Here is a 14,937-nt window from a genome sequence, read left to right on the forward strand (position 1 = left end):
GAGAGCCATGCTTTTTTTTTACTGCCAAACTGTTTGTGTGGTCTTCTACATCACAGCAGTGGAACAAATTTAAAGTAGTGCAAAATTTGATTATTTAAAAAAACTAGACGGGTAATTTCCAGTGAAGTTTTAGGGGAATATATTTTCCTATGTCCTATGATTGATTTTCCTTATCACAAAAAAAAAAGCTTATTTACAGATTGATTTAAAGATGTCGCCTTTGTTGCAGCATTACGTCCTGGCGTTTGGCGGCATCATCGCCATCCCGCTCATCCTGGCCGAACCGCTCTGCATCGGTGACAACAACGTGGCCAAAAGCCAGCTCATCTGCACCATCTTCTTTGTGTCCGGACTCAGCACACTTCTTCAAACGGGGGTTGGGATCAGGTAAAAATTGGATAGAAATCTTTTTTAATTTTTTTTTATTAACCCACTTCTGAAACCCCCCCAAAACTGCTCATCCTCTACTTTTTAAACAACCAAATTTCACAGCCCTACAGCAGCAAACTTTGCGGAAAATTGACAATCTCTTGGTTCTCGCGTATTTCTAGGGGGAAAGAACAAGCCAAGAGCGACAGGGTTGGAATTGAGGTTTTTCCTCTTCTTTCAAGCCCAGACAAACTTTTCAAGTCAGGCCCGCACTCTCCCTTCCGCACTAGTCGTCTTCGCCATAAATAAGATGTTGGATGTGTACGCAGTTTAGCGCGTATAGCTCATGTGTGTAGAGAACTCCCGAGAGAAGCATTAAGCGTAAGCGCGGGGGAGTGAGGAGGTGACGACGATGATGGCGATGCATCCATCTTTATAAGAACGCAGCTGCCTCCCACACAATTGAATTGTACACGCTTGGTATTGAACAACCTGAACAAATAACCGAGGCTTTTTGTTGGAAGCGGCGGCCCACGCAGGTCGCAACGAGCCAAAACGCAACATAAATGCGGATCTAATCTTTATTTGCTTTGCATCCTTTTTATAATTCATGACAAGCAAGGCCTGTTGTGGAGTCAAGGTTGGGAAAGTGGGTACAGTTTACACACAGTTTGTTTTCTCAAATTCATTCCTAGGAATAATGTGAAGCGTATCATCGAGAGGCAAAAGAATACAATTAAATTATGTCAATGTTTTTCAGTTGATGGTGGATTTACAAAAAAAAGAATTGTTTGGTGTTGAAATATTCCACATGATGCATGTAAAGTCAGATCTGCTTGACCACTTAACATAATATTACAGTTTAAAACAGATGTTTCAGATATTTGCTGCTGCTGCGGGGTTTTTTTTTTTTAAACATGTTCTTACAATCTGCATACATAAATTATTGACCCCTTTAAGCTGATGTACTATGAATTTATTTCTATTTCCCATAAAACCACTCTTCTTTTCTTGTAAACTAAATGTTTTTCCCATCACAGCAATGGTGCTCTGTTGATGAGAGGAATTTACTGTCCAGTTTAGACTTCTAAAGCAATGTTAAATTTTTTTAAATTTTTTACAATACATAAGCATCTTTATATAGCTAATGTGGGTTTCCAATAACTAGAAGCATGCTGACATCAACACTTTAGTAACAGTTGATTTCAAATTAAAACAGTACACAGAATGAGACTCGGCTAGTAAACGTCACATGTGGCGGCCGGAGGCAGTTCCACTCCATTATGTCTGATACTACATCACAAGGCGAAAAATCCTTATCACCTCAAGCTGAGAACTTAAATGCCTTTTCTATCACCACAATGCAAAACACATGGCAGTGAGCACAGCTAAGGCACTTTCTGGTATATAACAGTCATTCCCTTTGTTGTACAGACTACCAATCCTCCAGGGCGGGACCTTCAGCTTCATTACTCCCACCTTGGCCATTCTTGCGCTGCCCAAGTGGCAGTGTCCCACTTCGCAAGAACCCGCCATGTTATCTGCGCACAACGGTAGCAGCCCGTTGCAGATAGTGGACAATGGCGACGAAGTGTGGATGTCGAGAATGCGCGAGGTAAGTCCGACATTGTGTCAGTCATCAATATCCCCCCCAGACATGAACGCCAAGGCATACCCAATTGTGGAGTTCAAATATGTTCATTAATCAACATTGGGGTGAACTATGTCGCAACTAGAATTATGTTAATCCGATTTACAATTGTCGTAAATCCTATTGTGTTGATTGTAATTTGGGTGAATCCTATCGCGATCGGAGAGAATCATCAAAGGGTAATCAGTGTGATGAATTGTAAAGTAATTGGAGTGATTCGTATCGGAATTACAACGGGTGAATCGTGGGTGAATCATGTTGTAATTTGAGTTGAAATTCTTAGAGACAACTGCATCGAAGCAGAGTTGAGTTATTTGCCCTTTTCCCAGTTGGAGGTCTGAAACGACTTCCTGCTTTTGCTGGAATGCAGCCCAACAAGTAACCTTTCAAGTTCACTACCACTAAGAAGAATATCTAACATCCACCCAACCCCTACGCGGGTACATGAAAAGAGTTTTGGGGTCATGAATTAAAAGACTGACTGGGGAATTCATCTGTCATTTGTTAAAAGCTCATCAGGTATTTTTGCAGCCATCCATCTCATCTCTTGTCAGTGCAGTGCTGCAAAACAAATCCTCACAAGAGCGACAGTTATGGTCAGTGGAGGGCCATAACGACCATATTATTCAGATGTATTCTGTGATGTGTGAAGATTCTAATTTTACAGATTTGGAAGACCTCTAAAAATTGAATCATCTTTTAATTGGAGTGAATCGTATCACTCATTGTAAATGGAGTATATAGAATCGTTTTAAGCTAATCTTATCATAATCGGAGTCAATTTTATGGTGATAGAGTGACTCGACTCATTAAAATTAGGATGGAATTAATCACAGAGTTGAAGTGAATTGTGACTCATTGAATCAGAATCTGGGTTGACTCAATCGTATCATTATTTGAATCATATCGTTAACATAATGAATCATCTTGCAAACTCACTACAAACAAACGTGGCTGACGTGACTCATTTTTTATCTCGTTTGACAGATCCAAGGAGCTATCTTGGTGTCGTCGCTTGTCCAGATCACGCTGGGCTTCACTGGCCTGGTGGGCTTTGTGCTCCGATATATCGGACCGTTGGCTATCGCGCCCACAATCAACCTCATCGGTCTGTCACTGTTCACTGAGGCCGGCAAGAAGTCAGGCGGCCACTGGGGGATTGCTGCTCTGTGAGTCTGCACAGTTTACAAATGATGGAGGGAAAAAAATGCTAACGTGACTGTGGTAACCATTTGGGGCCCAGCTTTAAGCTTCAGTTACAAGATTAGCCATCGAAAGCTAAACGGTTGTAGCATTTTGCTTAAATAGCCAATTTCACCTAACAAGACTGATTTTGGGAGGCATGTCTATCATGGCTGGGTGGAGCATGGTGAATACATTTGAGGACTGGCCCTTCACACGTGAGATGTTTTTTTGGAGAAAAGAAATCAACCCCTGAAGCCAGTCTCACTTAGCAACAAGATTGTGGTAGGCTAGTCTGTCATGAGTAGTCATACAAAAAATTCTAAGGAAGCCATAGCCAGAAAGTAAGTCTGACATTCTGGGTGTAAAACCTTTTGTTTTCCAGGACTGTCAAAAGATCAACTTCTCCAAGAGATATTGTACTGCAACTAAATTTAAAGCACATGTACTTGAAATGCAGGGCTATATTTCAAAATGTTTGAGTTTTGTAGAGGGACCAAGTCAGTGAAGTTTGATACCTCATCATAAAATGGGAGACTCAAAACCACAAGGTCAGCGTTTCACCAAACGTGCCCGCTATGTTTTTGCATTTTCGCTCATGATCAGCATACGTTGAATCGAGGCAAACGGGACTTGAGCTTTTTGGATGGAAGCTGAAAACGCTTCTAGTTTCTTCAGTTCAACCTGAATTTAGTCACAAATTTGCAGCGCCAAACGTCGTGGTCATCCACGTGAGTTTTCTGTTCTCAGACACAGGAAACGTCAAGGATCCGCTGTCGAGTTTCAGCTTTTACAACAGCACATTGCTTTTCGTTGAACGAGGCCTTGGGTCTGTTTTCGGCGAAGGCATCGCGTCTGTCTGTGGAAAATTTGTGCGGCAGATGAAAGCTTTACGTCACTACGGCAAGGGCGCTACATCTTCATTCTTGCCCCGCAGTGTGCTTTGATGTTTTTCTTTTTTCCGCTGACTTGGATGTTTAAAACCTTGTGTCACTAAGTGGGATTTGTCAGTACAAGTGGTTTTGTCACAGAGGTCTGGCAGCTACAGCTGTAGACGCTTAACAAGAAGCACTTTTAGTCACTTTAATTCGTTTCCAGCTTGAACCTAGCGACATCTGCGTTTGCACCGAGGTCCACATTGAGAGATTTTTCTGCCTGGTCGGTGTGACCTTTAGGCGGTTATTTCAAGAGGCTTGCGAGAGTCACATGCCCAAACCCAGCAAACAGGTGAGCCATGATCGTTACTTGAGCCCTTAGGCACCGTCATGTCATTTTCAGCTGATAGCAAATGACAGAATGGCTGACGTGAGCTTGTTTACAAAAAGGGTGGCGTTTTATGATGAATTCATAATTCACAAAAGCAATTTTAATCCCAAAGGTAAACTTGGATCTGACTTCCTCTTTAAGAAAAGCAAGAGAAAGAGAGAGCGGACTTATCTGAACCTTTCCTTCTGCGAGTTACTTGACAAAAACCTGCACTTGTTTACATTCAGAATTAGCATGTAGCTATCACGAGACTTCACTTTTTTCCCCTCATCAAAAATCTTCAAAAGGGAATAAGGCAACATGCTTTTGTACAATCAACATCAGAGACGAATGAATCCCATCAACTTGTTTTCGTAAATAAGCAATTTAGGATCTTGGATAAACCTAACATACTTATTGTTGTCATCAAACACCATTTAAAGGCTCAACTGAACCTTACCTAAGAGTTTTTGTAAATACTGAAGACAATTTAGTGTTGACTTCACCTCACGTACACGTTTATGTAATCACCAAAGACAACAAGATCCATCCAATTTTATTTATGATTTGTACGCGTTCAAATCGTCCAGGTGTCCGTAGGAATTCTCACAGTTGTTGATTTAGGTCAGTGTGTGGGGGGAATAAAATAAATCTTGTGCATAGACACCAGCCAGGTAGGACTGATGTTTTGAACAAATTCCTTGGAATTAACGTTATTGCCTGTTTTGAAAAAAGAACCGGCAAAGTTAATTAGATGATATTAGAGTTGGAAGCAATGCGTGACGGGTTACGGCGATGAAGATGTTACGAGCTTATTTTGCTGTCCCAAAATGAGGAACTACAGCAGCATCATGACCGGCCAGCACACATGGTCGCCATTAACTTTTTGCACTCTTTGTCTTTCACAAAGTGGTCTTCGCAAGTTTGATCGGTTATTGTGCGGGAAAAATGCTGTTGCTTGAATAATGGCGTCTCTTTTCTTTAATGAATGATTGATTGACTTACATAATTCAAGGCCTGCTTGCTGTCGTCCCCCCCCGGCCAACGAGGGAGTGTTGCGTCTGTCTTCAGGCACGTAAAGGTCAATTTTATTTTTTTTTGTATCCAGACAGAACGCATTCCCAGGAATACATTTCCACCTGAGCCCGAGGAAGGCTGCGGTGTCTTTAACATCTGCAGATGTGCAGCTTGTCAACGCGTTAATTTCGACATAATACATCATGCCGCAAGAAAGTGTGACATTGTTTCCCACAGGAAGCAATGGACATATTTTAAAAGTCTATTAGAGAGAAAAATATTTCAATTTAAAACGATTTCTTAAAACCCTTGTGAAGTGAAAATAAATGTCTTGCAAATCTGACACACCAAAGAGAAATGTCCTGTTTACAATCCTACAAAATTGGAATGATAAAAAATAAGTGCTGCTTATAAAATTAGACTTCAGAATGGTGAAAAATCAAACTCTTGTTTCCGTGTGTCCTTGGAAATCCATCTTCCTTATGTCTTCGTATCCCTACATGTTTGAGCCACCAAACTATATTCAATCAAAGCCTCCGGTGGATGGAGTGTATCCCTTTACCATATTAGGACATGAGGCGCTAGCCATCAGCTAGCTTGTAAGCTAAATTGTCACTCCACTATTATGCGTCCACAGCACTGTGTGCCTCATCCTGCTGTTCTCGCAGTACCTGAGCAAAGTGGATGTCCCGCTGATTGCCTACAAGGACAAGAAATGGAAAGTGTTCCACTACCCTCTCTTCAAGCTCTTCTCGGTGAGTCACCAGCTTCCACGCTTGAACTTGTTTGCCCCAGCACGCTCTGCCGTACAAACTGTGATGCTTTTATATTACTGTTGAGTAACCGCTGACAAACTCGCACCTGTGACGCTGGCCCGACTCCTGAAGCACATCAAGCGTGACTCCATGGAATGCGTCCTCCTGAAGCACCTCTTGTATCTTCATGGAAATCATGTCAACTTGAGTGTCAGAGAGTTATTCTGGAGTCACCTAAGGCTTCTCTGAGTCACTACCGCTCCGGGCGTTAGCAGTTTGGATGCAAAAAAGAATCAATACGAATTCTGAAAATCTTTCAGTGCACGCTTTCGTATTAAATACACAAAGTGTATCGGGCGTCCTAGCATAACGGAATGACCTTCCTTAAAACGACACTGAAAGAGAAGCCAACGCCCAGCCACTCAATTGGACTGTTTTTACAAGGTGACTTAAGGATGAATTCTCCACTCACTGTAGTTGGTTCTGGTTTAACTAAAAACTCATGGTTACTATTCAAACTAAATCAGGTGTCACAGTACAGCAAAGCAGAGCCAAGCTCTTCAGAGCTACTGATGAGTGTTCCGAATTGTGTAAGAAAGGCTTCGCCGTCCTAAAAACAAATACTTGATGTCAGAGCATGTAGCTTCCCTTGAATCTGAGCATACCCTGATCCCTCTGCGTTATCTCCCATAAACATCCAGCAACACATCCTGATGTCAACAGACCAAAACCAGGAAGTCCAAATATAATATTTCAGGGGATTTTTCCTTTGGCTTCATGACATCTGCATTTGATAGCAGAATTTTCCAATATTGTGTGGGTCGTCATTTCCCTGACATGAAATTTTTGCCCGCTAAACTCTAGGCCTTGTTTGGAATGTGTGGCGGCTGGCTGGTTTGTTTTCTGCTGACCGTCTTCGATGTGCTGCCATCCAAGTCGGACAAATACGGTTACTCAGCGAGGACTGACATTAATCTGGATGCTGTTGCCAACTCGCCTTGGTTCCACATTCCCTACCCAGGTAAACAACCATTGGCTGATACTTGCTTTAAATTGGGTCACTATTACCGTTGTGCATTTCATGTTGCCTCCATATAGTTTGGATATGGGACAACAATTTCACACATCATGATTTTTTTTCCCATATCCGTGCATGTACTGTACTCCAATTTGCCTCTATTCCATTAGGGCACATCCAATTTTGTTCTTCCAGTAAAATATACAATCAAATAACAATCCCTCTTTTTAGGGACAATAAAAAGGACATATTTATTACGTGCAAAACGTTTCAATGAATTCGCACTGCCTTTGCTGGTGCGTCTGTTTTCTGTCAGAGATATTTCAAAGGCTCTTTTCAAACATGTCAGGGAGCTAGCCTTCCTATAGCACTGTCTCTCACTGGAGTGTGTAAGTGTAAAAAACAAATATATGTCCTGACATAACATGTTACTGGAAGCCCTTTATAGGAAAGGATCACAAATGTAAAAGCAGACACACAAACTGTGCCTTACACCTCCACCTTACACACACGCCAGAAACAAATACAGTGATCCCTCCCCAATTCGCAAGTTTATACGTGACAGTATCACGTTTGTTCTTTTATTTACTGTAAAGGTACAATACATGCACAGCACAGTGTGGGAATGGTTATTAAGGGATTAAGAAAGGTTAATGTAGCGTAAAAGTATTGGGGAGGGTTTAAAAAGCTTTAACATTCTGTACTGGACCACAACGAGTCTTAATTCTGAGGGTTGGAGACTTTGCAATATTTGCCAAGGTAAAGAGTACTTCTAATTGACTTACAATACACCCATGCTGTCTAGCGGCCACTGAGTTGGAAATTTCAATACATTGTTATTTAAATTTCTAAATAATGCATATACTGTTTCTACTTGCGGTTTACGTTTTTCGCGGGTGGGTCTGGAACACATCTCCTGCGAAAAACGAAGTATCGTCGAAATTTTAAGTGCAATGTCTCAAATGGATGTAAAATATTCTGTAATTCTTCATCTTTTGTGGATTTTGGCCCAAGAATGTCAGATATATTTTATTAAGGCATCTGGAAATGGTTTTAATTTTTTGTTGTGGAGGGTGGGGCATATCATATCAGAACATCAAGACTGTTTTTCCCGGGATATAAATAAAGCTTAAAGTCTGGCATAGCTACACATGGTAAACAAGGTTAACAATGATCAGAATTCATTTATTGTGTACGGGATGTTGTCGGGCCCTGCACTGTTGAGGCAGAGTTAAGACTGATTCTACCAACCAGATGAGCTCCATGTTCACAGATGGATTGAGGTTTGTCGATACAAGTTGTAGCAATGTTATTGTTTGATCCGTTAAGAATAGAAAATCACTTACAAATTCGGATTGCCCAAAATATCACCCAGCGGTAGACAACATTTGAATTTTAGGACCACCAAGTTTAGTTTGTTGGTTGAGTAAACATTTGATCAGTCCTCCATCGCCATGATATCAGCGCAGAAAACGGGGAAGCAGTCGAGCGTCCATAGTGACAAAACAAGCGGTTGACAAAATCCAGAACCAGTCCACAAGGTCACGCATCAGGAACTTATTCAGTGTTAAGAATGATGCAGGGATTCCCGGAATTGTTGGACCGGATCAGCGGGTATGAGTTAGATGAAAACAATCGGACAATCGGTCAAATGCGATACAAGGAAATTGGCGTCCTTTTTGCCACGTGGCGTGAAGATGATTCGAGGAATGTTCTCATTCATCCAGATGTTTGTATATAAGGCATCAAATGCTGTTGTCTTGTCATCGCCGGGCCACTTTTGTGAGGCAGATGTTGTTTACTACCCAGCTTTGTGAATCTTCATTGTGGCTTCTTGCCACTGGCAAGTACTTGGGTCTAGGATGTGACTATTTATTACTCAGCAACACGGCAACCCAGTCAGGAGGAGGTCGCGTGTATCGGAGATCCGCACCGGATACTTGCGGTTTGAGAAATTTTCCTCGGGATTCACGGTACCACATTTTTGTCAAGGACTCCATGATTTCACACAGCTGGCCCTTTCATCTGAACATAATCCGATTTTACGCGGGCAAAAACCACAACAAATCATACGAAAGTTAAAAACTAATACTTTTTACCCACAAAGAATTTTTGCCAAATGATGGGTAATGTGCTGGAATAAATTTTATTTCTTAACATAACAAATAAAGTCAAACTGCAAGTAAGTTACCGTTTTAAATAACAGCATATAAAACATATTAGCAGATGTTTTTAACCCTACCAATCTCCTACTCTGAATAAAATGTAATTTTCAGTGGCAGACCCTTCTTTTACCTGAAAAATTCATCCTTAAATCGTCTGTTCGCAGGTCAATGGGGCTTGCCCACTGTCAGCGTGTCATCAGTGCTAGGCATGATGGCGGGCGTTTTGGCATCCACCATGGAGTCCATTGGTGACTACTACGCTTGCGCCCGGCTGTCGGGCGCGCCGCCGCCACCGACCCACGCCATCAACCGTGGCATCGCCGTCGAAGGCATCGGTTGCATCCTGGCTGGTCTGTGGGGAACGGGCAATGGGACTACCTCCTATAGCCAGAACATTGCTGCACTTGGCATCACCAAGGTACATTGAAACTGGCAATGAAGTACATTAAATGCACTGGCATTTGCATTTATATATTTACAGTTTCAATTATTATACTATTTAAATTATAATCCTGTTCATATTTACAGTTTAAAATATTATATTATTTAAATCATAATCTTTCTTGCGTGATGTTTGACTTTATCAAAGGAATCTAACCTGTATGCAACTTCTTATCACTTTAAACCCTTGCGGCTGTTGGTCCTCTCCAATTTCGTCTTGGAAGAACAAGCGTTCCTATCAATAGCTTTAGGTGTCAACCATTCAAGCTTGAGTGTTGAGAGTTTTGTAAGGGACACACCAGAGTTGTCGTTTGTTTATGTATCTACAGTAGAAGGATCACAAGGGTTGCAGGAAACAGCCTGAATCGTCGACTCATCAGAGTGAACGGGCGCCCTTGTAATATTAGATTTGTGATGGCGTGACATCTGAGATGCTACCTTGGGTGATGATACCCTGACCCTGACCCTTGCTTGAAAGTCGAACACCGGCTTGAAATCTGACTTTAAAACCCTATGCCTTCTTTGAAATCATTACCAGGTTTAAAACACCCTCATTTGAAACATTCACCCTATTCACAACCCAGACCCAGATTTTGAATTCTAATTTGCAAGCCTTACCCTGACTTAAACGCCACATTTTAAAGCCTGACTTTTATAAAACACTCCATTGAAATCCTACGTACCAGCCTGGAAACCCTAATCCAAGTTTAAAACCCCAAATTGAAGCCTGCTTGAAACGGGCCCCAAGTTACCGGTGCAAACTATGGTGTTTGTCAGCTGTAGTAAATTGCAACAAGGAAGGCCATTAAACGTCATTAAACTTCAGTTCACAAGGTATTAAGTTTAACGAGAAGCTTAACTTCAAAATAATGAGCATGAGTAGAATGTTTTGTGAAACTCATAAAACCCGATAAATTGTACCTGTAGCAATGCATGCATCTATGTGACAAAATAAAAGTACATGTTGTTCTGAACCCTTAAAAACAAATCCAACAAATAGAGCAGGCAACATAGCTTCCATCGATTTTTCGATTGACAGATGATCGCCCATGGGCCGTCTAAGGCCAACTTCTATCATTCAAATACGAAAGCAGTATCTGTCAACGTACAGAAAAAAGCCTATGGTAGCACATTTAAGGTGTTCATTACTTTTCTTACTTCTTCTTGATATGACAGCCGTGTTGAAAGGGAACTCCTTAACACTCAGGCAAAAACGTCCTCTCCAGGAGCTCATGTTTCTCTTCTCCGCTTTCTCATTGGTAAAAGAATTTCTTGGAAGAGGTATAGTGCCAATTCAATCAAGTAAAGTGATGAAAGCTTTGAGAAAGACGCGGTGTTACTAAATGTACCAGTGAGAATAGAAGAGGTTAGCTTCAGGTTGTCCGTGGTTCGGGTTAGTTCTGAAATAAGATTGGTTCAGAATTAGGGGGGTAAGTTTGGGTTGAAGGGTGAAGGGTACTATTAGGTTTAGGTTTCTAGAGGACTTGGGTTTGTCACGGTTACTTTTGGTTAGGGTTGGCTGTTAGAGGGTTATAGTTAGGTGTTTGGGGGTAAGGGTTGGTTAGAATTAGGAGATAGGAGGGTTGGGGTTGGGTGGAGGTATGATTGGTGGGTTTGGTTAGGGTTGGGAGCCTGAGCGCTTGAGTAGTTTAGAGTCAGTTTTGATTGCTGTTGGTTAGGGCCAAGTGGAAGAGGATCATGGTTAATTATTGGGGTTGTTCGGATTAGGTCAGAGAATTGGAGCTGGTTAGGGTTAGAGAGGTTGGAGGTCAAGTAAGGGTTTGGGGCCTACTTGTGGTTCGATGTTAGGGTATTAGGTTGAGGTGGTTGGGTTTGAGTGGTTTAGGATCGAGGGTTGGGTTGATTGTTAGGCCTTCGGTTAGAGTTGATCATGAAAACATGCAGTACATATGATCAAGTGCCAATTTGAGTCTTTGAGGATGACAAGAAATTCAGTTCTAATCCAAGATAGCTGTGGTCAAAGCCTCATGGTAATAATTTCCAAATTTTGACTGAACCTCTTCAAACTTGGAGTCAGGCCATGAACACGATTGATTTTGGACAGATTGCAAATGTCCGAGAATGCTCCATGAAATGCAAATAAATAAACACGCAGTGTAGATTTGATGCACTTGACAAGTCTGCTGTCGGAATCCAAGTCCGCAGCACACCAGCCAAGACCAACTTAAAGGAAATTCTCCAAAGGCTTTGTACTTTTTGATTGCTTTACTGCCTACGACGAAAGACTGTAACCCCCCCCCCCCCCCCCACATGCATCCTAGGTTGGCAGCAGACTGGTGCTCCAGACGACTGGAATTCTTATGATTGTCCTGGGAATCTTTGGGAAGTTTGGAGCCGTCTTTATTACCATCCCGGATCCGGTTATCGGGGGCATGTTTCTGATTATGTTTGGAATGATTGCTGCCGTTGGGATTTCGAACCTGCAGGTAAGACAGACAGACTAACTTACATTTTCTAAACACTTTGGGTCATTGATTTACACTCTGCCTGCATGATGTGAATAATATCAGTGGTATACCACATGATAATTTTCTTCATGGGAAAGTTGTCTTTCAAAGCTGAATACTAAATTACTCGGGTTTTTTTTATAAGCAGTGTTGAGTCATAAGAATTTTGGTTGATATTAGACTGATATCACTATCAGATTAGGGCGCCCCTATGAGTAATCAATCTAGAACCTGAATTTGACATGTTTTTCTAGCAGTACTGGGACTCTGAGCCTTCTTTAGGAGTGGATGAGTGAAATTAGGAATTAGGTGTGCGCCGCTGCAGCTGTGTAAATGGTCGGCAACACCCCCTGTCACATCTCAACATTTCAGGAAGAAAAACACAATCGAAAACACCAGACCTGAATATGACCAGAAAGGAAAATACCAAAATCCAAGAAAACCCCAGACGGAAACAGTTGAGAGGGATTAAAGGCATTTCCATTCTTTTCAGTGGGGGGAAAACTCATTTGAAAAAGTTGGATGTGTATGCTTTGTCACGGAACGGACTCAACGTGTAAATCGAATTATCGCTGTAACCGAAAAAAAGTTCATTTTAAAATGATTTTCGTATTGTAATCCTATTTCTAAAGAAATATTTGGCAACAAGTAAGGTTTTTCAGTTCTAATCAATTTTGACTAAACACATGTACAGTCTTATCAGCTTCTCCAAATACAGATGGCAAACAGGCCACATTTTGTCAGTTGAGAGAGGAGGAGGGGCAACGCCGTCCTTAGTGTGCTCCCACTCACACAATATGACCTTTCTACAGTGCTTGACCTGGAAAGACACAGTGCATTTGCACAGACGTGGCCCACGTCAACAGCCCCGTTGTATTCACTTCAAGGGGAAAACAATTATTTGCAAGCATTTGAGAAGAAATTATTTGCAGGCATTTAACAGTAGGCAATAAATACCGCGCCCTCGCCACATCATGTGGAAATTATTTAGAGTAGAAAAAAAGAAAAGGAAAACAAGCTCATGAAAGAGAGACAAGTGACTGAAAGAGAATGCACTCAACCATTTGGATGTTTTCATGCCTCACAGCAGTATTTGCCATTCGTGTCCTGGTTCCCAGAATTCTTAGCAGCGGGATAGCGGCTTGCTGAGGAGTTCTACCCAGAAAAACAAACACAAAACTCAAGACATCTTTTCCACGTTGTCGGAGCGCGGTCTATACCCACAGCGGAATTATGACGGATGCACGGAACTGTGTTGCAAAACGAGCTCGTTTAACGTGCTGGTGGTGATACATGCTTCAAGCAGACAGGAACAGTTGAAGGGTAAAAATAAGGACAGAAATGTGGAGCATGACTAACGAGTATTTGGAACGTAATGAAAATATACTTTTCTGCGAAAAACAAATATCCCATTTTATTTTCAGATCAAGTTGTCACAGCTGTCTAAAAAGATAATTTCAGAAGAATAGTCACTTTTTTGACATTTTTTTTTTTTTGTTGAGACACAATTTTTGGGTCATGGCTTTCATACGCCAGAAGATTACAGTGGGTCTTGTGCACTTGTGGTCCGAACAATTATTTCTCAAAGTAGTAGATGAGATACTGGCAAGATGGGCAAAGAAACAATATTGCAAAATATTTAAAAAAAAAATCCTTTAAAAAAAAAAAAAAAAAAGCAACTTTATCAGAGCAGGGCTGGCTGATGAAATATATTAAATATAATATCATATTAAATATTATTAAATATTTTCTTGATTTTTTACCTTGAAAAAAATACAACTTTATCAAAATAGGGCAGACTGATTAAATGCAAACATGGAAAACTATATTCGCCTCATACTGGGTGAACATACAATAAATGAATGCAGAATTGCATTTTTTGCCAATCTATGCCAACATTCCAGACTATATCACTCAGGACATTAAATGAATTTCAGCTGAGGCGTATTAAAAAAAGACATAATAGTTTGCATCTGTCAATAAAATTGGTATACTATAGTTCCTCTCTTTTTATGTCTTCAGTATGTGGATCTTAACTCATCTCGTAACCTGCTCATCCTTGGCTTCTCCACGTTCAGCGGCCTTGTGTTGCCCACATGGTTTCACTCCAATCCGGGAATCATCAACACAGGTAACGCCAGTGGCATATTTCTTTCAGCAATAATTTTTAAAACAGCACGGCTATTGTGGAGCGTCATCATTTCGGGCTGGTTTTTATTTACACATAGAACTAGCAAAATATGAACAGTTCAAAAGAATCTTCAGACTTTTTCTGGAAGGCCATTAATCGGAGGCACTTTCAATGGTGGCATTAATATTAGTTGTGACTGGTTAATTTGAAACGCAACCCGAGACCAATTAGAAGAGGGTGTGCACACTTGTGCAACGACATTTAGTTTTCCTTTGCCCCTTGAAAAATACTTTCCCACACAATAGAGTTGTACAGTTTGTAGGTCACGTTAATGGTGGAAAAAGTTCAGATATGATTTATGTTGGTCGAACTTTTATGTACGACAAAAATCTGGCTTTGAGACAGAGGTGTGTGGACGTTAGCTATCTTGCGATGGTTTAGTGTGTTTGAAAGAATACAGAAACACTGCGTAGAACTTAAAAGGCTACACAGGGG

General features: G+C 41.2%; 1 protein-coding gene across 1 annotated transcript; it reads left to right on the forward strand.

Annotated features, from left to right (window-relative positions):
- Positions 1–211: 211 nt before the first annotated feature.
- On the forward strand, positions 212–14,659 carry LOC147035949 (solute carrier family 23 member 2-like). The gene is made up of 8 exons (XM_085905365.1): positions 212–387; positions 1,804–1,984; positions 3,008–3,189; positions 6,102–6,219; positions 7,084–7,240; positions 9,567–9,820; positions 12,126–12,290; positions 14,334–14,659. The coding sequence occupies exons 1-8, from the start codon at positions 212–214 to the stop codon at positions 14,553–14,555; spliced, it is 1,455 nt and encodes a 484-aa protein (XP_085761491.1). The 3' UTR covers positions 14,556–14,659.
- Positions 14,660–14,937: the final 278 nt, after the last annotated feature.

Source organism: Syngnathus leptorhynchus, unplaced genomic scaffold (genome assembly GCF_054491065.1).
Source record: "Syngnathus leptorhynchus isolate UIUO unplaced genomic scaffold, UIUO_Slep HiC_scaffold_919, whole genome shotgun sequence".
NCBI lineage: Eukaryota > Metazoa > Chordata > Actinopteri > Syngnathiformes > Syngnathidae > Syngnathus > Syngnathus leptorhynchus.

Bases quoted from the DNA above. Each gene is read 5' to 3' on its own strand.
- LOC147035949 (XM_085905365.1), top strand. From the start codon at position 212: ATGTCGCCTTTGTTGCAGCATTACGTCCTGGCGTTTGGCGGCATCATC. The intron at 1,985-3,007 runs GTAAGTCCGACA...CTCGTTTGACAG, and splicing joins GGATGTCGAGAATGCGCGAG to ATCCAAGGAGCTATCTTGGT. The intron at 9,821-12,125 runs GTACATTGAAAC...CATGCATCCTAG, and splicing joins CTGCACTTGGCATCACCAAG to GTTGGCAGCAGACTGGTGCT.